Source organism: Pleurodeles waltl, chromosome 2_1, assembly GCF_031143425.1.
Source record: "Pleurodeles waltl isolate 20211129_DDA chromosome 2_1, aPleWal1.hap1.20221129, whole genome shotgun sequence".
In the NCBI taxonomy this organism is placed as follows: Eukaryota; Metazoa; Chordata; class Amphibia; order Caudata; family Salamandridae; genus Pleurodeles; species Pleurodeles waltl.
The window spans coordinates 199674982-199699075 of record NC_090438.1 but is presented as its reverse complement, the minus strand read 5'-3'; the positions used below and the strand labels follow the sequence as shown (position 1 = coordinate 199699075).

At 44.7% G+C, this 24094-nt stretch overlaps 1 protein-coding gene across 1 annotated transcript in view; it reads left to right on the top strand.

Moving 5' to 3' along the window:
* VMA21 (vacuolar ATPase assembly factor VMA21) overlaps positions 1-24094 on the top strand; it is a 62995-nt gene that overhangs the window by 23365 nt on the left and 15536 nt on the right. Inside the window, exon 2 of the mRNA XM_069212397.1 lies at positions 13046-13155. Coding sequence (XP_069068498.1) covers positions 13046-13155 — 110 coding nt within the window. The remainder of the gene's footprint in view (positions 1-13045; positions 13156-24094) is intronic.

Sequence of the window (24094 nt, the reverse complement as noted above, 5' to 3'; positions counted from 1 at the left end):
TGCTCTCTCCCTTAAAACATGGCAACATTGGTTCCTACCCAATTGGCATATTTAAGTTTCTTGTAAGTCCCTAGTAAAGTGCACTGCACGTGCCCAGGGCCTGTAAATGAAATGCTTCTAGTGGGCCTGCAGCACTGATTGTGCCACCCACATAAGTAGCCCCTTAACCATGTCTCAGGCCTGCCATTGCAAGGCCTGTGTGTGCAGTTTCACTGCTACTTCGACTTGACATTTAAAAGTACTTGCCAAGCCTGAAACTCCCCTTTTTTCCCCCAGCGCAGGGTGCTATGTAGGTAAAGGGCAGAAAGTATACCTGTGTGTTTTGTATGTCCTGGTAGTGGAAAACTCATAAATTAATTTTCCACTGCAGTGAGGCCTGCTCGTTTCTTAGGCTAACTTTGGGGATACCCTCATATACTGTTTGAGTGGTAGGTTCTGATCAGAAAGGGGTAGACCGGTCATATTTAGTATGGCCAGAATGGTGATACAAAACACAGCTGACTGGTGAGAAATGCCACTCTTACAAAGTGAACATTCCTCTGCACTTAATACTTCTGTGCCTTACAAACTCACTCCAATCTATGTCTGGGCTGGGCTGGTTGACAGCACCCCTGTGCATTTCACCCTGACAAGCACAAACAAAGAATGCTCAGTCACACCTGGATACTGAATGGGTCTTCCTGGGCTGGAAGGGTGGAGGGCCTGACACTTACATTTCAAAGGACAGTGGCCTGCCCTCACACAATGGACTGCCAAACCCCCTACTGGGACCCTGGCAGACAGGGTTGTACTGAGAGGGCACCTTGTGCACTTCAAAACCACTCTTTGAAATCTCCCCCACATCAAAGGCACTTTTGGGTATATAAACTGGGTCCCTCAACCTACCAACTTAGACACCTCCTGGGACACATAATCTGAACCAGATCCTGCAACCTGCCAAGAGGAGCTGCCAGGCTGCCCAAAAGACCCACCTGGAGTGCTTTGCTGTGAAGGACTGCTGCCTTGCTGGCCTCTGGCTCTGCTGAGAAGTGTTCTCCAAGGGCTTGGATTGAGCTTGCCTCCTGTTTCCGAAGTCTCGGGCCAAAAAGACTTCATCTCTGCAAAGGAACTCCCTGACGCACAGCCTGCCGGAATTGAGACACGGCCTGTGTAGCAGTGAAAGAATCACTGCATCATCAAACCGGAACAATGCAGCCCACCTCCCTGAGTGGAGATCGAAGCAGCACCAGCGTTGCAACTGGAACTTTGATGCACAGCCCACCAGATTGATGCATCGCGGAGTTGGAATGACACAGCCCGACTTCCTGCGGGAGAAACCGACACATCGCCTGCCGTGTGACAAACTCCGACGCATCCTCCACCGGATCGACACAGCACCTAGGACTTTGTCCTGCACACTTAGGATTTCCACGCACCATCCCTGGGTGTCAAAAGACCTAACATCGCAAAGAGGATTGAAGCCTGTGCGCCGGAATTCGACGCAAAGTCCTTGCTGCGTGGAAAAGAATTGACGCATTGTCTGTGTACGCCCAGAAATCCGATGCACACCCTTAGTTTTCCACACATCTCTTCCTCTGCTGTCTCTGTGCGTGTAATTTGGACGCATACCAGGCACTTTGTTCATGCAAGAGACACTTGTTGCTTTTTATAGACTTAAGACTATTCTTATCATTACAAAACTGATATTTCAACTTGTACTTATCAAATCTTGATCGATTTGACCTTAATTCACTCGGATGAATAGCTTATATTTTTCAAAACCTGTGAGGTCTATCTTTGTGGTGTTTTCACTGTTGTTGCATGATTTATTGCACATATACTTTACACATTGCCTTTTAAGATAAGCCTGACTGCTCAGTGCCAACCTACAGAGGGTGGGCACAGGATACATTTGGATTGTGTGTGACTTACCATGACTAAGATTGTGGTCCCTACTTGGACAAGGGTGTATACATCTGCCAACTAGAGACCCCATATCGAACAGTAACACTGAACTCTCTGCCCTTGGACTCTATGCAATTGACTGTGCGCCGCCTAATACACTGTGCACCACTGCACACTCTGTGCCACTGTACGTTACTGCCCTCTACATTGCACCACTCCACTTTACTCTACTCTGAACTAATCTGCACCACTCTACTCTTCGCCCCTGCACTCTCTGCTGCATCACTGTACTTTACGCCATTGAACTCTACGCCCCTGCACCCTGCCACTCTACCCTGCAACACTGCACCCTCCCCCGCTGAATTCTACACCACTCTAATCTGAACTACTGCATTAAATGGCAATGCACTCTACGCCACTGCACTCTGTCACTACTCTGCATCACTCCACTCTAGGCCACTGCGCTTTGTACCATTCCACTCTAGGCCACTGCTCTTTGCAGCATTCCACTCTAGGCCACTGCCCTCTCCAGCAGTATACTTTGTGCTGCACCACTCTATGCCAATCAAATGTAGTCTACACTCCATGCCCCTGCACTCTGCCACTCAACTCTACTCTGCACTCCACATCACTGAACTTTACTCAGCACTACCCTGCGCCACTCTCCTTTGCGCCACTCCGTGCCACTGCACTCTACACACCCCTCTAAACGACACCGCTGCATTGTACAACACTGTATTGCTGGAATTTTTTGTGGAGACCCATCTGGCTTCATCCACTCTATTACTTAACAGTACATTTGAAAGTGCCTCTTTTGGGCAGCTATCATGATGGTCTGCCCACCATTCACTTCTTAGTTGTCTGAGAAGACCTACTGTCACTACTACTTGCAGCATAACAGCACAGACACACACTGGTTTTTGGTAAGCTCTCTTAGTATTGACAGAAACCATAGAAAGTTTGAGAGGGGAAAGCTTAAAGCTGTAATAGAACCTTCCCATAAAGAGAGGTCTCAGAACAGCATAAATGTGAAAGTAAATCGAAGGTATTTCCCAGAATGTAACTGAGTTGAAGAAAGTCTGCGAAGGGGACTCTCAAGCGGTCTAGGAAATGCCATCTCCCTTCATGGCAGCCCTTTCTGTCAATGCATAACTAACGTTTCAACTTTTTTGGAGGGGATTTTTAACTTACTCCAAATATTCTAGGACTGGAGTTAGAACAATAAAGAAGCCCTCTGTATTGTTTTTTGGGTAAAATCTCAGATATTCTAGGACTGGAGATAAAACAGTAAATTTGTCTTTCCACATTCACAAAACATTTTGCTGCTTTAGGGGCCCTGTAGGCAAGAAACTCAAAAGCAGTTGTACGCATACATTGTGATTAAGCAGCCACCAAGTTGGAATTTGATTTTTGCCTCTGCCAATGCAAATGAGCATTGACAAAGTCAACACTTGTTACCCTTTGCAGTCACTAGATAAGCATATTTGTAGCTCATACTCTGACTGGTTAACCTTGAAATCCCACTCACTTACTGGTCACCTTCCATGGTTTCCATGAACTGATTAAGCAGTGGAAATACAGGTTTGAACGTGAAAAATCTGTCGTAGTTAGACTCTTGCTCTAGGCAAGACTGCTGCTTTATGGTTGACAGCACTTTTGTTTGTAAGTGACTAGGTCAATCCTACAACACGTCACAACTGTCGGCACAACCCTCTCGGCTCACAAGCAGTACCTCACCATAAACACAAATAGTAAAAGGTGATTTGTGGCTGCCTTTACACATGGGCTCGAGTGCGACATCGCAGGGGAGTCGTGGTTAAATGGAGATTACCCTTTACTCACATGAGCAACAAGTCTCATTCACTCACAGGCAATGAAGGATAACCAGTAAAGTTTTGAAAAGGTTTTATTAACAAGACTGCAATATACTGTGAAATGCATGGGCTGCTATGATTAGGATAATGAACACTGCAAGAAACAGAGTTGTAAAAACGAGTCGTGAATATGAAGACCCCCACCATCTTGCAATAACATGATGGGAATATCCCTAAGACCCTAGAATTATTAACGTAATATCTAACCTAAAGAGAGGCTGGTGTGGTAAACCTAATCTGCCAGTACCATGTCCACGAGAAGAGCCCCCCAACCCTTGTTACCTTGGAATGAGGTCTCTAGATCAAACCTCCTGGGGATACGAAGACTGGGTCTGCATCAAGGCGACATGTAGCATAGATAGCTTTGATGGCATCTAATAGGAATCCCTCTGATAACCTTGTCTGCGTGAGTTGTCTTTATACAGATCTTGTAGGACCGTTGACGCGGGTATGTTCCCAAACAATAGATGAGAAGGCATGCTTGGGGCGGCAACTATATAAACCATTCTTTCCAAAGTACATTATGTTCCTGTCACCTGTAAGTGGGAAAGGGACATGATGTGAATAGCTACGTACATCACTTGTCTTTGATGCTGATAGTGACGCCTTCACAGAGTGGCACTGATAACGGGAAATCAAAACATCTTCATAACTGTAAACATAGCAGCCATTTTGGAAGAAATAATTAAGTAAATGCGCTAAAACAGAGCAGGCTAAGTAGGTTAAAAAGTCACTAGGTGACGGGGACTCAGGCCTGCAAGCCAGAAGGCTAAGCTATCTGCTGGTTCACAGTAAAACTAAACAGGATCCACTTCAAATCTAGACCATAAGCAAAGGTGGAGGGGTTTGTTACAAAGCTCCTTACAAGAAACCCGAACAGTGGTGGACAGTTCTATTTTAGTTATGATTCATGAACTTAATTTTTATGCTTTTCATTTTTTGTTTCGCTCTCGCCACTGCATAAACCCATACCTCTGTACAAGCTAACATGGTCTGTTGTTTAGTGCTTACAGCAGCATTGAGGTTCATTAAATTTGAAAGGTCACCCTAAGCTTATATTTAATATTCTGTATCTTTTGTTGTCTGTTCATGGCAGATAAAAAAAAAAAAAAGAAATCATCAGGTGAGAGCCCTGTTCTTTGTTTCAAGGTTCTCAGTTATCAAGCATTTGATATACAATTGTCATGGATGGTGGTCTCGTCATACATTACTTTTTGTATCAAAATGTCCAACCCCTCTTTGCAGACACCCGCATTGCATATTTAGATTACTGGAAAATTGCCATCCGTTGAGCTACCCTTATGTGCCATTCCTTTCTTTGGGTTGAGCCTGTGCCTTTTAGCGAAGCAGAACGTCCAAAGTGTCACTCTAGGTTCACTGTTAAGCTCAGAGCACTCAGACAACCTCTGCAGATGTCTCATCCTCTACACACCCTTGAACTGTTACCGGAGTGTGTTTGGGGTATGATTTCTCAAACTATATGTTATTCTGCAGCTTGAGGGTTCTCCATAATTTATATTGACAACCCACTAAGTACAAAAGTAATTAATTATTGTCTTTAAAAGCTTAGTGAGGTACACACATCTCCACTTGACACATCATGCACATACCCCAGCATCACATGCAATCCACCTTTCACCAGTCTTGCACCTAACCATCAATGAATGCTAGCTTGTCTTTCATCCTTAAGACAAAATCCCTTTTTGGATCCCTGTACTAAACTTTTCCTTGCTCATCTTGCTCAGTTGGCATTGACCACTTTCTTCTAGATGTAGAATGGGCTAGAGGAAATTCCATCTTCACTCTCATAACAACTCTCCAAAGCAGCCTCTGCACGTACCACTGTACTATAATCACAGTGGAAAAAGTGTAGGCTCAATAATATCCAACCTGAAATGCAATAGCACAGTTTGGGTTGAATGATCTGAAAAATTCCTTGAGTCTCTTGTCCTTCCAAATTAAATAAATCTCATCATTTTTTAAACATACCAAAATTCAGTGCGGAAATTAAAATGACTTAATTGATGTTTTCTCACACATTAATTCTGCCTTTGATGCCCTAAAGATCTCACTCCAGAAAACATGGACTCTCTAAATACTGTAATGACTCTCCCTTTTCACAAATGACAGTGCTCCACATTTATAATTTAAAAATCAGTGTTGCCTATCGACTCCTTTATACCAAAAAATGTAATCAAAAAGCGACAATCATGTAAGCTATAAAAGGCATGGTTAACTTTAACACATTGCTGCTCTTTGAGCATTAATACATAAAACACACAGTAAGCCTAAATCATCCAACCAAAACGTCATTCCTTAGATTGGAGCCAAACTGTCTAAGCAAAGTGCCCACCAAATGGTCATTCTCCCTGATCAAATGAACAATCTCTACTTTGAGAAATGCACCCAATCAGAAAAAGTCCCAAACATAAGTGTCCATTGATCAGAAAATCATGAAACCCCTCTAACTATAGAAACCATGTCATTGTCTTATTAAACCCCATATGCCAGGTATAGTGCAGTGTGTAGGAAATACACTCTTTTTGGTATGTTACCCCCACTTTCTGCCTATCAGTGTGTTTAGACTGTTCTCACTGGGATCCTGCTAACCAGGACCCCAGTGATTGTGCTCTCCGGCATACAGGTGTACCCCTCTAAGTCCCTAGTATATGGTACTACGGTACCCAGGACATTGATACAGCAAGGGGTCCCCTATGGGTTGCAGCATGAATTATGCCACCCATGGCAGCCCATGCAAACAGTGTCTGCCATTGCAGCCTTCGTGAAAAGGTGCATTGGATTTCATAAGTGCGGGGAAATCATTTTACCCGTGTACTGGCCTACCTGTTGTCCAGCTACATAATGGTAACTCCTAACCTAGGCATCTCTCTCAGTCTGGATTCCGCAAGAACCACAGCAGTGAGACCGCCCTCATTGCCTGCACTGACGACATCAGAACCAGAGTTGACAAGACGAGACCGTCGCACTCATCCTCCTGGACCTCTCTGCAGCCTCTGACACTGTCTGCCACCAAATCCTCCAAACACGCCTCTTCGACGCAGGAATCCGACACAAGGCCCTGGACTGGCTCGCCTCCTTCCTCGCCGAAAGAACCCAGAAAGTTCGCCTCCCTCCCTTCCAGTCCCCAGCAACCAAGATCATCTGTGGGGCCCCCCAAGGGTCCTCCCTTAGCCCTACCCTCTTCAACATTTACATGGCCCTGCTCGCCAACATCCTCCGCCCTCACGGAATCACCATCATATCCTACGCAGACGACACCCAGCTCGTCATCTCCCTCACCAGGAACCCCACCACCGCCAAGACAAGCCTCCACGCCAGACTCCTCGCCCCTGCCAAATGGATGACAGCAATCCACCTCAAACTCAACTCCAACAGAACCGAAATCATCATCTTCGGCCCCAACAAGACAGTATGGGATGACTCCTGGTGCCCCACCGCCCTAGGACCACCCCCAACACCCTCCACCTACGGACACAATCTCGGCATCAGCCTAGACTCCTCTCTCTCCATGATCCAGCAAATCAACTCTATAACTTCCTCCTGTTTCAACACCCTCAGCATGCTGCGTAAGACCTTCAAATAGATCCCCATAGAAACCAGGAAGACCGTCACCCATGCACTCATCAGCAGCAGACTAGACTACGGAAGTGCCCTCTTCGCTGGTACCACAGTCAAGCTTCAGCAGAAACTCCAGCGGATCCAGAACGCAGCCGCACGTCTCATCCTAAACTTCCCACACCATGAACACATCTACGCTCACCTCAGACTCCTTCACTGGCTACCCATCAGCAAAAGGATCACTTTCAAAATCCTTATCCACGCACACAAATCCCTCCACAACACTGGACCAGCCTACCTCAAAGAAAGAGTGAACTTCCACACACCCACTCGTCTCCTCCGCTTGGCTGACCTCACCCTCGCCACAGTCCCCTGCATCCTTCGCACCACCTCCGGAGGCAGATCCTTCTGCTACCTTGCCTCCAAGACCTGGAACTCCCTCCCCACCAACCTACGCAAGACCCAGGACCACCTGACCTTCAGAAAACACCTCAAGACATGGCTTTTTGAACAGTAAATCGGCATCCCCACCCCCTTGTTCTCCCTCCCCCTCCTCCCCCCACACACAGAACCTTGAGACCCTACCAGGTGAGTAGCGCACGTAATACATGTTTTGATTTTTTGATTGATAGTATCAAACATGTTGGATTCATAACCCAAAACTAATGCCATTATTGGTGGCATGATTCTATGCACTCTGGGGGGGGTCCTTAGAGGACCCCCTGTATTGCTCCTACCAGTCTTTCAGGGTTTACGGGCAGCCCACGCTGCTGCAGCCCCTCAGACAGGTTTCTGCCCTCCTGCTACTTGACCAGCTCAAGCCGGGAAGGCAGAACAAAGGATTTCCAGTGGGAGAGGGGATGCAACACCCTCTTCCTTGGAGATAGGGTAGCCTCCCCATGGCACAGCTTGCTTTGAAGGGCGCCCTCCTTGCATAATCCAGTTTGCACCAGTCCAGGGCCCCCCAGACCCTGCTGTGGTGCAAACACACAAAGGAAAGGGGAGTGACCATTCCCCTATCCATCACCACCCTAGAACTCCTCCAGGTGGCCACTTGATTCAGCCATCGTAAAAACTAGATGTGCAGAGGTACCTGGGAGCACTTGGTTGGTCAAGCCAGGTGACTGACCTCAGTGACACCCTCTGATAGGTGGTCACCCTTCAGAGTGACCAAGTCCCCTATTAGGGCTACTTACAGACTCCCTTGCGGGAGCATCCTCCGATTCGGCATGCAAAACTCCACCAGAACTCCTCTGCATCGACCTCTTCTGCTCCTGGCCACTGGAACTGCTGCTGAACTTCACAGGAACCAAACAAGCCTGCAACTCCTGAGGCCACCTCACCTTGCTACATTGTTTCTTTGGCCCCTTCCAGTAATTGCAACATTTCCACGGCTGTGCATCCTCTGGGGTTGGCAAGACTTCAGCTGCACGAAAGAAGCAAGAAGGAATCTCCCTTGAAGTGAAAGAGTCACTCCCCCTGCATCTGCCGGCACCTAAGGCAACTATGTCCGGCTGCTGGGATCTGCTCTCCAAGGGAACTGCATGGATCCTCCAACACAGGTGGTGGCCCTGAGTTGTCCTCTTGGTCCCCTCAGCCCTCTGTCTAACTTGGAAGACTGTGAGCCCTCACCCCTTTCTCCAGGACAGTGTCCCTGTGCAACATGACTGTTGCAGCAACCAAGGCTTGTTGACTCCTGCTCCGAGGGATCTTCAGGCTCCAAGTAGCTCCGGCCATCAGCACTTCATCCTTGCAAGGGCAGTCTCTCCTCTGCTGCTCCAGCGAAGTGGAACTCTTCTCCAGGTGTGATGATTAGGCCTCACTGCAAGTTACTGTGTCTGCTGCCAGTTGGTTGCCTGTGGGACCTGCAACTGCTTTTGCTGGCTCTCCTGACTGCTGACGGTCAGCCCGGACTCCCCTCCAAGGGTCACCTCCTCTGGACCTTGCTAGTCCTTTTCCTCACAGCTAATCCTCTCCTGCCCAGAGTTGTGTTTGACAAGGCTTGTTGGTGGTCCCCCTGACCACTGACCATCCGCGTCCTGGCGATCGGTGTGGGGCATCTTCTGCATGACTTCAAGGACCTCTCTGCAGCTCCTGGGCTCCACAGATGATCTTCATCTTCCATCTTTGACCTGGATCTTCATCCGCAGAAGGGTGAGGAAGGCCTCCTGCCCCACCTGGACACTTCTATGTGGACTGGACTCTGTCCCATTATTTTGCAGGTTTTCTTTGTCTGGAATTCACTATTGGGTTCAACTGGACTGGTCCTGGTCTTGTTCTTCCAATCTTCCTTTTCCAAGTCCCCTTGCTAGTGTCTAGGAAGACCAGGTAACGTAGCTTTGCTCTCCTGGTCGCTGGGGGCCATCTAGGTACTCACCTTTGGGAGTCCTGAGTTCTCCTAGCTCTTTACTAACTATTCCACATACTTGGGTGGGGGACTTCACTTTGCATTCCACTATTCTAGTATATAGTTTGGCCCTCCCTATAGGGCCCTAGCTGTTTTCTTACCATCGCTAATTCCTAATACTTAATATGTATATATAGTTCACGCTTACCTCCAGTTGGGACACTGCATACAAGTGATCTAGTTCAGTGCTACTGTAATAAAGTACCTTTATTTTTGTAACAGTGTGTGGTTACTTTCCTGTGAGGTAAGTTGCTGTGTGACTGTTGTGGTATTGCAAGTGCTTTACACTCCTCCTAGATAAGTCTTGGCTGCTCATCACAGCTATCACTAGAGAGCCCTTCGCTTCCTAGACCCTGTTCACTAACTAATAGAGGTTGCCTGGACCTGGCATAAGGTGCAAACACCATAGGTGTCCATCACACTCCAGGCCAGCTTCCTACACAATGTACCTAAATTAACCTTACCCAAACATCATTCTTAACAGATATTTCAACCAGTTCTACACGCAGCCCTCTATTCCTCTATTCAAACTAGAAACACATTCCAGACCTCTCTTAGGGAGAATAATTATTGTCAAGTGCTAGAAGCACTTGCTTAATGAAAACCTACTGGGCCAGTGGCAAGTTAGCTTTGACCATCACCACCATGCTGCCGAAATCACCACCCATCATATAACTGATGACTCGCAATGCATGCTGATATCCTAGGATGCTGTAAGATTTTTCAACTGCATCAAAAAGCGGCATGCAACAAAATATCAGCCACTCAGTTCTGTTTCACATACCATTTAGAACTCGGGCCTTGAATAATCAGAAAAATGTTACCAGACCTGCAGATCTAGTGAATTGAATCCTCTACTGGACCTAACTGTAACACGCTTGACCCATAAACTATTCAAAAAGTGTGTGATCTTAGGCAAATATTTAATTTCAGAGTCAACTGTTTCTTCCTTATAACATACGAGAGCCCCTTTAAATATCTGAGTTCAGTATGTCTTCTGTGCAAAAAACTCTTGTGTTCAATTGAATAGACTAAATTTTGCTCCATGTAGAATAAAAATCTACCCCACATATAGGGTTCACATGAGCCCCTGACTTGCCTCTACTAATAGTATTGTCATCTGGGCAGAGGCAGGAATGTTTCTGAGTTCATATTTGTTTTTAAAAACTCACTTTTAATAAATATATTACGAAAGCATGATGTGGTAGCACACTGTCATTTACTGATAGACATTTTCCATTTAAATGGCCACAACCTTTCCCACTGACATGCAGTTTTACCTTTTAAACCTACACAGCGTAGAAGCAATGATAAATGTTTCAGCAAACATTAATCAATCCATTCATCAAATAAAGTATTCTGATTTGTTTTGATCGCATTAAAATGTTTCTGTCTGACTTAATAAATACAAAACGTGATATCTTAACTACTAAAATATATTTTAAAATACATTTACAGTTAATTTACAGGCTGTTTAAATGTTGTGTGCCCAGCACGAGTATAAGACAGTTAACCTTACTGCTTTTCTTTATTTGACTGCAAAATTAGAGGATTTTCTAAACATCAATCTCCAGGATAAAATAAGCAGAAATTTGTAAGAAGGCATAAGCTAACATTTAACCTCTCTTTGAACACACAAATGTGACCAGATAAACACAAGATTTAAATGTATCTTTATTGCTCATTCACATTCTCAAGGAACAGAACACATGCTCTTTGCCAGCTAGCTCACCCGGGTAAAATTTGACTTGCCATAGCGAGTGGAGTAGGCTTCTCATGGCCTCTGGAAAGCAGTGTGTTTTTTCATTTTTCAAATACATTTCAAATTGCTTGTCAGTACATCCCCTTCCAACACCCCATTTTCTTTGAATAGCTTAGGAAAAAATAAATGATTCTGACTGACTGCCATTTTTCACATGAAGCAACTGGAGGAGTTTCTGTGTGAGCTCATAGTCACTGTGGAAATGTGCGTAGGAAATTCTCATTTCAAATTTCTTAATTTGTTCTAATTAACATTTGCTGTTAACGTTAGGTGTATTCATGTGTATCTATGCGTGTGTGTATGTATATGTGCGTGTGTATGTGTATATATATATATATATAATCCTATGCTTAAAGATTTTGCTGTACAAATGGCAAAAGTTTGTCTCTATCAAGCTTGGCTTGGATGGTACTGTGCTAACCCTATACTTAAAAACTTTGCTAGAAAAACAGACAAAGTTGCAGGTTGTTCATTGCTGAAGCTGTTCTCCACCTAAACTTCGGAACTACCCAGAGTTCTCTTCTTTTTTTTTTTTGAATAATTTATGCAACAGGCTAGCCCTGTTTGTTGGCTTAGATCGTATTTCGCCAATCCAAAACTGTAATACTGTGCCTTGCGTTCTCCATTAGAGCAGACGGTAATCCACCAAGATTATCAGTCATTCTGTTAGTAAATGTAAAAAAAGGATGCTGATAGATCTAGATTTAGATCAAACTAAGACTTGGAGAATTTAGAATTCTCTTCTTTCCCTGCTATTGAGCCTAATATTCTTCTCACATATTTTTTAAAAAAATGCTATAATATAGTCACTAGCTACACATCAACCACACAATCATTCAGTAGATCTCAAGGAAAGAATAATTTATGGTTTGACGGTGAAGTAAAAAAAAAAATTAAAAGCTCTTGACATGCTAAGTATGACTAAAACTTTTGTCAGTAAATAGCCTGCTGATTTCGCCAGGTAATTAGGTAAAACTATAGCTGCACTGAGCCCTTGCGGACTTCGGGTCCTCATATTGCACTTATAGCAATTTTGTAGCTCATTCTTTGAGTCAAGGAAGTGTAGGGAATTTGATTAATTTGGTAGTCTATGCATGTGAAGTAAGATGAGTGTGAACTTAATTACTACCTCACCACAAGCAAACCACAGCTAGAGTCTGTTTCAGGGAATGGCTATATTGAGCCTTCTTAAACATCAATATTGTTGTCTATAAAGTAATAAGGTTAATATCATGTCACCCTTCCTCCTCACCCTCCCCACACCACCTTCAGGTTAAAGGCCGGTACATATGCTTTAGATACCTAGAGGCAGTATAAATGGTAAAATTATAATGTGGCAAGTGTGACTTTTTTAAATACTTAACATCAGTATGGTGAAGGTTTTTTTGTAGGTAGGGTGCCACTGATAATTTAAAGCCGTTGGGGTGATGGGGGCTGTGTGTGTGTGTGGTTTGTATGCTTTAAATACTTTTCTGCAGTGGTTTATACTGTGTGTAGTAATTTAATTATAATATTGCCTTTTTTTTTTGCTTCTTTCAGAAATGAAGGCTCCTTGGTCTCTACACTAAAAACTCTTTTATTCTTCACTGCGCTGATGATAATTTTACCCATCGGACTCTACTTTGCTTCGAAGGTGTATGTGTTTGAAGGTAAGTGATCATAGAACTAATTTTGGTACCAATCTTTGGTTGAGTAAGTTATGTACATCAAAGGCGATGGAAAAAAGTGAGAGCAAAGAATGATCTTGTGTAAAAGGGGAGATTCACTCAACATTACGTTTAAGTAAATTTATGTGTGCACAAAGTGGCATCTGTAGGTGTAAGCACCGTATCCTTGGTCATAGAATATAAAATTGCCTAGTATTCGTAACAGAAAGTTTCAATTCTATTAAGGACACTGAGGCGAGGATTATGCTGAACTTTCCATCCTTTATTTATCTCCAGCAGACTTGAACAAGTATAACATCAGACTACTTTTTCCGTAATTCCCAGGGGGAAAAAAACTACAACTTTGAACCAATCACAGCTCCTTTAGTCATTTATAATGAGCTACTCCTGACAACCTCCTCTTTCATTCCTGTGACAGGCAGCATTCCTCTGAGGACTTCTAATCTCTTTTATTAATGTGAGAACCTGAGAAATCAAAACACACACCGAGAAGAATGCCCCAGCCCATAGAAAAAAAATAACAACATAAAAGAGAACATAATCACAATCTCAATATAATCAGTGAAAGTTGAAATAATAATCACAAATTCCACAAGAATTGCAAATGTATTAATGAATAGGCCAAATATGATACTCGTACCTTACAATGATCTTTGCTTATGAATTGAGAGCCTTGTGTGCTGAAAGCATTCATGGATGGGTGGGCAGTAACCACAGAAACCCTGGGTGGGAATAATCCTCATCTCTGTGTCTTTCATGGAATTGAAACTTTCCATTACGAACAATAGAAAATTTAACATTCTATGTCAGGACCGGAGGGGAGGATTATGGTGGTTTAAAGCGTGACAACCACCAAAGAGTCCATTTCCAAAACAGATTTGAAATAAAACTGTTTCAACATAGAATCCAACGACTAGTCAGCTGCATTCAGAATATCTTCCAAACAAGCACACACATCAAATGCTTTGGAAGCCGTGGCACCTCTCCCTGAATGCCTCCCAAATTGCGACACATCAGTGCCTGCCTCTTGCATGATCCCACAGATCCACTTGGCGATAGTCTGGGAAGACACAGCTTTGAAACATTTCTGAAGGAATATCAATAACTGTCTTTCCCTAGGATGCCTTAATCTCTTCCATCATGCTGTAAGGGACACATCAAAAGCACATATATTAAAATTACCCAAAATGTTTGACTTAGCCCGATCGGGAAATAGGAAACATTACGGCATCCGGAGTGAACGCCTGACCTGTTAGATCAAGTGCCTGCACATCTGTCACTCTGCGGTAGAAGATAAGGCATAAAAGCATAGCTAACTTCCCAGAGATTTGTTTATGAGAAAGGAAATCATTACACTGCCAGGATGTGAAGAGACGCAAGGCCTGGTTACCATCCCATGAAGTGGAGTACCTTGGCTCTGGTGGCAAGCAAAGGTGGATACCTCTTATCATTTTACGAACCAAAGGATGTTTCCTGACTTGATACCATTGAATCAGAATATGAACCGGAGACATGGCTGACCGATGGTGTTCACTGTCCTATAGGCCAGTCCTTGCGAAGCCAAAGATGCTATAAAGTTTAAGACCTGGACAAGGTCCGACCACAAAGGATCGCAACCCGATTGTATACACCAACGAACCCATCTCACCCATGCTAATTTATATCATTTGGTGGTACTGTCTGCCCATGCTATGGCCAGCATTCTTCCAGCTCCTCCTGAAAGTCCAGGGATTCGCCATCTTTCCCTGCTAATCCTCCATGCCATGTGAGGCAGATGGCCTTGCAGGAATAATGGGTGAGGATTCCCCAGCAGATCCCAAAGGAGATCTGGAGCATGTGGTAGACGGATTGGAAAATCCCCAGAAAGTTCCAGAAGAACTGGAAACCAAACTTATGATCTCCAATAAAGTTGACGAGGACCACCCGTGCCTTCTGACGTCTCACCTGAGTTGACAATCTCATGATCATCATGGATGGAGGCAAGGCATACCCAGTCTCCACTGATCAATCTTGTAGAAACGCATCTGTTACTGTCGCCAGTGGATCTGGCTTCCAGCTGAAGAAGTGATCCACCTGATGATCTAGGTGAGATGCAAAAAGATCTACTGTGAACAGACCTCACCAATTGCTGATCTGATGGAAGACTTCGGGCCCAACTGCCACAGACTTGTATCCGACCATTCCCCGGAACACCAGTCTGCCACACTGTTGGAAGCCCTGTGAAGAGACTCCGCTGTCGCAGATGTGCTGCTAGATAGGCAAAACTCCCAGAACTCCCTGGCTAGGGATGCTCCAGGTAATTGATATACGGGACTACCTGCCGACCTGTTGTCTCTCTTTAGGAGTGCACAGCAGTTCACCTTCTCCTCAGTCCAGCAGTAGACTGCAAAAGACTATGCCATTAATTCCAGGCAGCTGATGCAGAGTTACTGTTCTGCCTCAGACCATTTTCCTCCAGTGGAAGAGACCCCACAACGAGGCCCCCAGCCTGGTTTGCTGGCGTCTGACTCTATGATATCTAGACTGTAACCGAAAATGGCCCTGCGATTCCATGCTTCCATGTGAGTAAGCCACCATCTCATCTCTTCCAGGACTTACTCTGAGGAACCCGGTTTCAGTACCAAAGGCCCCTGCTGAGTTGAAATGTTTTCAGCCTCTGAAGGGCCTTGTAGTATAGAGGGCCCGGGAAAATCGCCTGAATGGAGGATGATGGTAGGCCGACCATCCAGGCCAACTTGTGTGGAGATGTTGATGGACGAGCGAGGGTACGCCTTAATTACCTTCAGATTTTTGTTATGTTCCGTGAAGGAAGGCTTAGGGTCCTGTCCATGGAATTGATGACCAACCCCAAGAACGTAGTTTGTGTGGACAGGGTAAAGAGGGACTTTTACTCATCTATGACAAACCCCAAAAGATTATGGAGTGCAACTGCTCCTGAAGTTGGAGCGGGCACTGATTTCAACAGAAGAAAATTGTCCAAATAGATGATCAAGTGGAAACCTTAACCTCGGCGCGGTTTCATGACGGGCTTGAGGATATTGGTGAAACACCACGTGCTGATAAGAGCCCGAAAGGCAGAGTCAGAAACTCGAAGATTTGATGCACCATTGGAATTGTAAAACATCTGTGATGGGGTGTGAAAATGGGGACCGTAAGGTACACCTACTTAAGGTCGAGGCGAACCATCCAGTCATCCAGCTGCAACATGTGCTCGATCTCGAAATGGCCAGAATTCCTGGAGATCGATCACCGGGCATTGACCCCATCCTGCTTTTCTACCATAAAGATGTTGCTTAAAAAGCCCTGCAGATGGAGGGACGATTAGATGATAGCCCCTTTGTGTAACAAGTCCCCTGCCTCTGGGCCTATTAGAGCACACTGGGACTCAGAAAAGGTTAGTGGTGTGGCCTGCAGTGTTGAATTGAGATGCCATGAAACTTGATGTGGAACCCTTGAACCGTTTGAAGAACCCACGTGTCCGAGGTTAGTTTTTCCCAGTAGTGGAGGAATAAAGCCAGCCAACCTCTCACCTTTAGCCAGGAACAAAGACCAACCCTCACCTCACTGACTTCCATGAGATTGACCCCTGAAAGAACCTTGGCCCAGCCTTTATTGGATGGTAAGAATTCCCCCTGCAGGGACTGGTCCTGCCACTGGGTCCTTCAATAGCCTAAATCTCTGGATGGGGTTTGCATGTAGAAGCCGCCAGTCGATCGCCTGCTCCCACAAAAAAGCAGGGGTGAACTATCTCCTTCATGGAGGCCTCAATGCAGCTCTAGTACATTACTCAAAATATATTCCGTAAGATAAACATCATTGTAGTATTTGAATCCCTATTCCGGTTTGACTGTTTAATTTTTTCCTTAGACCCGCCTCTTTTGGGTATCTTTGTTCCCAAAGCCTGCAGACGTCAAATGTTCGTTTTACGTGAACTCGTTTCTTAACCCTGCACATATACCATCTAAACACACTTCTTGAGCAAGTGTACTCATCTTTCTGCACACTGTACACCTACCCTTGTATCTCACACGCTGTACGCTCCATACATCCACATCTCATTAGACCCTGTCTCTTCGTCCACATCCCCGACCGCTTCTTGATCAATTAAGGCAAAATATTTGACTGCGAATCTCTGAAATGTCAGTCTTTGCACTTTAATGTTGCTTGGTTTCTAAAATACATTTTACTAAACATATGCACTTTTCAATTGAAGACTTCCTTTATGTCTCTTGTTCTTCTAATAGTTAAAAGAATTTTTAATTGGGATATCATATTTGGGAGATGTAACTCTTCATCAGTGATTCAGCATCTAGGTGCTTATGCTTGACAAGCCATGTACTCGTGTAAATGCGTTTTCATCTCCTTGCAGATTAATAAGGGTGATGGGGCCTAGCATGCTGTTCTAAATCCAAGGAATAAAGAAGTATGTTGCCTAGGGAATTATCATCTTCCTCATTTTCAGATTAACACTCAGTGTATTGATGCTGAATGTCATGCGTGCTCCACCTAGGAACTTAACTTTAGTTGAGCTACAGTTGTGAAGACTATTGATGTGGTGTGTTGTTGGAAGCTCTTCAGTGGAGTTGGATTGACTCTTGGGGACTTTGCCCAGGAGAGTGCTGCCCTCATCAAAGTAGGAAAGGACTTAGGGCCAGATGTAGGTAAGTAAAATTTTGCGACTTGCAAATTGCAAGTCATACCGACTCGCAATTTGCAACTCGCAATGTTTTATGCAGAAAGGTGTCTCAGACACCTTCTGCGACTCGCTATGGGGTCACAAAGACCCACCTCATGAACATTTATGAGGTGGGTCGCATTTTGCGACCCCATAGCGAGTCCATGCACTCACAGGGATGGTGGCCTGCTGGAGACAGCAGACCTCCATGTCTGTGACTGCTTTTTTAATAAAGCAGTTTTTTTTTCTGTTTGCAGCCTGTTTTCCTTAAAGGAAAACGAGTTGCAAAAAGAAACTTCCAAAACCATTTGGTTTCGGTTTTTTTTCGGCATTCACAAAGGGGAAGGGGTCCCATGGGGACCCCTACCCTTTTGCGAATGAGTTACCACCCACTTCAAGTGGGTGGTAACTGCGAGTTGGTTTGCAACCGCATTTGCGGTCACAAAGCAACTCAGCATGGCGATGTGGTCGCAAATAGGAAGGGAACACCCCTTCCTATTTGCGAGTCGCATCCTCAAATTGCGAGTCGGTACCGACTCGCAATTTGAGGTTGTGCATCGCGTTTGGCCTTTTGCATGCCGCAAACTGCGTTTTTCACAGTTTGCGACATGCAAAAGGCTTCCTACATCTGGCTTAGGTCCTTTACAGTGGTTCTGGAATCTTCTAGAGAAGGCTGGACTTTGCTCTTTGGAACCGAGTCTGTAAATGGTTGGCAGTTTTCTTAATAATACAAACCTTTATGTTTAACTTGGTCATTGTAGAAGCCTTGTGACCTGGCACTCTTGACGATTCACACCACCACAAATCATTTTGAGGGCCATCCATATACTTTTATTTAAAATAATGACTGTCACAAAGTTTGACATACTGAGGTTCAGTTTGAGGTAGAAATGCAACATTCAGACATATTGTAGCAAGGCAGCCTTTAGGCGATCAATACCCTAGTGAGAGCTTGAGCCCGACAATAATGGTGGCTCTAGAGAATCTCCAACCGGTCTTGGCTGCTAACAGTATAATTCAGACTACCCAAGTATAAGGGGAATTTGATAAATGATAAACATAGCAAAGGTAACGTATTGATCCCCGTATGCGACCTGAGCTCCTGGATGGTTGTTTAGGGCCTCTGCTTAGTGCATCCCCTGCATTGCATAAACTAAGCAGCAGAGATGCACAGCAGCTCGGCTGATGCGCAGAGGCAGGATCCAGCCCAGGTACGTTCTAAAACCTACTCTCCTATCAAAGAGGTGGCTGTGAGCCCCACTACAGAGATAGCATTGTAGTGAGCCAAACAGCAATAGTGAACAAAGCTACAGTAGCAGCCCGGGTGGCGGTGGTGTACAGTACTCCAGCAATGATGCACCATTCGCACGGATGGAGGAGGTGAGCCCAGAGAAGGGGGAAATACGACATTTTGAACTATGCATCGGCAACAGGTACAATATTAACAATTAAAACGTGAATCATACACTGCTCAGAGGCTTCTAGATTAAACTCACTGGAGTCCAAACCGGACTGTATTGAACAGCATATCTGTGTTTGACAAATGGCAAATAAAACTCAAATGGAATTAGTTCATTAAAGTTCAACCAAGACCCAGAGGAAGCAGCCTAATCCAAGCATTTATGGAGGCGTCTACCTATAGTCTAGACCCACAATTAAGAACGCTGACCTTGCTATGCTGCAAAACAAGCAGAATTACAAAAATTAGATGGGCTGTGAAAACACTTGACTGTCAGCCGAGGTGAAAATTTCACTCTGGAAATAGTGCTATACTAGATGCGAATGGTAGCAATCAGTATGAACTCGGTGAGCGCCTGAAGGCTGGAACCTGTCTTATCTAGAACAATAAATTGTATAACTATACTTAAATGGACGCATTAAGAATCCCATTACTATATAACCGTGAAACACAATGCAAGGTTCCTGCCATCCCTTAAAATTTCATCTACTGTTCACGGAATCTGTAGCTGGAAAGATTCACAAACCCAGTCTAGTACATACTGATGTTAATAAACTGACTGCAATTAAAATGTGGATAAACACAGTAGAAAAAACAACAACTGAAAGGACCATCTCAGTGGTCATTAAGATCTATGGAGACTATGGAGCAGCCTGGTACATGGCACATAAGGTGTGGTGGTGGGGGGGGGGGGGGGGAGGGGGATGAAACTTTCTATCATATACTTTCTGCTTGAGTTGTTAAATTGCTGATGCTTCTGAATAAGATTGTAATTTACAAGTTTGTGAATATTATGATTATTACCACATATAATCTAGGACTCTTGGGTTACAGTATCAGATTGTTTACTATACCATTCGGTGTCCCTAAATGAATCAAATTAAATAGCTTAACCACATTACTCTCCCTATAAGTAAGCAGAAATCCTCCTTTTACATGTTAACCGATGGGAGTCCGGAAGCAATGACATTTTAAATTGTATGAAGAGCTGGGGCCTCAACAAGGCCACTTCTCCTCCATTTACAGTCTTTGCCTCTCCATGATTGGACGGGTACAGTATGTCCCCTGATGGCTTAATGGATGCTACCCATACTTGAATAATCTGCATAATACTGTACACAGTAACTCCAACTCAGTCACTACAAAACATATTCAACCCTAAAACTAATCATGAGTCTCTCTTACACAACCAGTGTAAGAAAATAAGTTACTGGTTGAGAGGAGTGAAACTACTCAAGCAGCAACCACATTCCTTGCGGGGTGAAGTCACAAGAAACCCCAAATCAACCTGTACTCAACCCTCTGGTAGCCTGGCACAGAGATGTCAAGCTTAACTTAGCTATGTATAAAGTATTTGTGCACAACTTCCAACAGTAACATAGGGAATACACAGTGCAAAAGGATCCCATTTCAGACTAGAAAAACTGAGTAATAAAAAATAAATAAAACGAGCAAAATGAAAAAATCCAATTAGTAGAACCATAGATATGCAATTTTAAAGATAGTGGCAAAAAACACAGAGCGTCCACTGGGGATATCTGGTTGCATAGGACTGGGACAAAGTCAAAAGTTCAGGCCGGCCGCATTTAGAGCGCAGGCCAGCTACAGGGCCCCAGTTAGACCCGTTGAACAAGAGCACCTCAAATCATTGTTGTGGAGAGTTGTGAGGCATTGATTCCAAAGTGCTGCAATACAAGATTCTGTGTCATTGAAGATCTCATTGATGAGTGTTTGCCATGCTAAGTCTAGCGGCGAGGATGCGTCACACATTCAAGGCGATGGTTTGGTTGTGAGGCGGTGATGTGAGAACCTCTTTTGCCATTGAAGCTGCTGTCGGTGACAGACTTGCGATGCAAGGCCCTGCGTCAGGAAAGCTCTGATAAGGTTTGTGAACTCAATGCAGAGTTGTTGCATTGAGTGGGAGAAAGCAAAAGAAGACAATCCAGGAGAACTTAAATAAAAGAAATAAACTTGAAAATATCTCAATTTATTTATATGGCATGGTAGTGTAACAAGGAATTACTAAATGACACTGAGAAACACAAGCCCAGGTCCTCCCTGCTTAGCACCAGTGTAAATAAAAAATGGTGTAACCTTGCAGCAGAGGCTATGCAGGATTGCGTTGTGCAGTGGGGGAGGGGGCAGGGGTACAGGGGTACACCGGTTCTGCTGGTTACACAGGTGGACTGTTTGATATCTTTTAGGCCCACTTTCAGGACTGTGGTGGCACCACTTGGCAGGGTAGGACTCGAAGGTGACAGAGTCCAGTCCCTGAGGCGCTAGTCAGGAGGCCAGCCAACTAGTCCTCTGAGTCACTCTGGGTTCAACAGAAGCAGGTCCAGTCTGTCTCATCCAGGCAAAAGGGCAGCAGGCCACAACAGCTGGGCAGCAGTCCTTCTAAGCAGCAAGTCCAGCAATTTAAAAAAAGACGAGAAACACTCCGTAGCGAAATATCTGTTTATTCACTCATAAACAGTCAACACGTTTCAACACAATGGTCTTGTTCATGACTGTTAGTCCTATTTCATGTTGGCAATAAATACATTCTTTTGATCCAATGCATTATGGATCTCGTAGTTCAATTCATTTATATGTGAAAGTCTTAAAATAACACAATCCCTTTTTATAAGAAGAAAAAATCAATGACAAATTCTTCTTAATTTACTACATTATTACATGATTATTATATGATCATGTTTCAAATTAATTGTAAATTATCTGCAATTAAAAGTAATTCTTCTACACGTGTGTGTGTATTTATGTGGATATTTATATCTCCTCCAAATATCTCTGTAACTGCACCCTAACAGGGGTGGCGCGTCCTATGCCGGAGAAAACAGCAACATACCTGTTAGAAATGGGGTCTTTGGTTGGCAGTCAGGTTCCCCCCTGTTCAAGCAAGGACCCTCACTGTAGTCAGGATAAAGGAGAACCGCGCTCAGTTAACCCCTGCTCACCCCCTTGGTAGCTTGGCATGAGCAAGCAGGCTTCACTTCCGAAGCAAAGTGTGAAGTATTTGTACCAACACACGCAGTAACTAAGTGAAAACAATACAAAATTACACACCATAGATTTAGAAAAATAGGGGAAATTTATCTAAAGAACTCAAGCCAAACCGACAAAAATCCAACACACACAAGTCGTTACTCTTTTCAAAGAATAAGAGTCTTAATCCTTAGAAAATAGTGAAAATGCTGTTATTTCACAAAAGTACCTGGGTAGTGTCAAAATAAAGCTGCACGGGCGAGTGTGTGTTGAAAAAGGTCTGATGTGTCGATTTCTCACCCGCAAGCGAGACTGCGTGCTGTTCCTCCTCTGGCGGGTCAACGTGTGTCATTTCTTCTCTCCCACAAGAGAGCGATACGTCGATCCGGACAGGCGCCTCTGGTCTGGGCAGGCCTTATGTTGTTGAAAATCCGGTTGCATGCTATCACAAAACCGTGCTGCGTGGGGTTTGCGTTGTTATCATACTCCGTTAGCGGGTGTTGTGTGTCATTTCTCCAGCCGCGTTGCGTCGATCTTCCAGCCGTGATGCAGGTGAAGCGTTGATTTCAGCTGCGAAGCCGGCGGCAGGTCGTTTATCAACTGCGTCATGGAAGGTGCGTCAAATTTCCCCGAACTGAGGTCTGTGCATGGATTTTCAGTATTCGTCTGCCAGCTTCACCTTTCAAGGGCCCAGGAACTGGATAGGGCACCACTTGGCAAGGCAGCAGTTTCAGCAGAGAGTCCAGGTGCTGGCAGGGGAAGTCTTTGATGGCCCTGAGACTTCAACGACAAGGAGGCAAGCTCAAACCAAGCCCTTGGAGACTCTTCACAAACACGAATGCACTACAAAGTCCAGTCTTTGTCCCCTTTCACAGGCAGAAGAAGCAACTGCAGGATAGCTCCACAAAGCACAGGTAGGGCAGCATGTCACCTCAGCTCTTCAGCTCTTCTCCTTGGTAGAGGTTCTTCTTGAGTGTAGTAGTGATCAAATTTTCAGAGGTTTTAGGTGTTCTTCTTATATCCCTTTCTGCCTTTGAAGCTGGCCTACTTCAAAGGCAAGTCTCTCTTGTTTGTGAGATCCTGCCTTGCCCAGGCCAAGCCCCACACACACATCAAGGGGTTGGAGACTGCATTGTGTGAGGGCAGGCACAGCCCTTTCAGGTGTAAGTGACCACTCCTCCCCTCACTCCTAGCACAGATGGCTCATAAGGATATGCAGGCTACACCCCAGCTCCCTTTGTGTCACTGTCTAGCGAGAGGTGCAAACAGCCCAACTGTCCAACTAACCCAGACAGGGAATCCACAAACAGGCAGAGTCACAGAATGGTTTAAGCAAGAAAATGCCTACTTTCTAAAAGTGGCATTTTCAAACTCAGTCTCAAAACCAACTTCACTAAAATATGTATTTTTAAATTGTGATTTCAGAGACCCCAAACTCCAAATGTCTTTCTCCTCCCAAAGGGACTCTGCACTTTAATAATATTTATAGGCAGCCCCCACTATGAGACAGATAGGCCTTGCAACAGTGAAAAACAAATTTGGCAGTATTTCACGGTAGGACATATAAAACGCATTTGTATATGTCCCACCTTAAACATACACTGCACCCTGCCCGTGGGACTACCTAGGGCCTACCTTAGGGGTGCCTTACATGTAAGAGAAAGGAAGGTTTAAGCCTGGCAAGTGGGTACACTTGCCAAGTCGAATTGGCAGTTTAAAACTGCAGACACTGCAGTGGCAGGTCTGAGCCATGTTTACAGGGCTACTAATGTGGGTGGCACAGCCAGTACTGCAGGCCCACT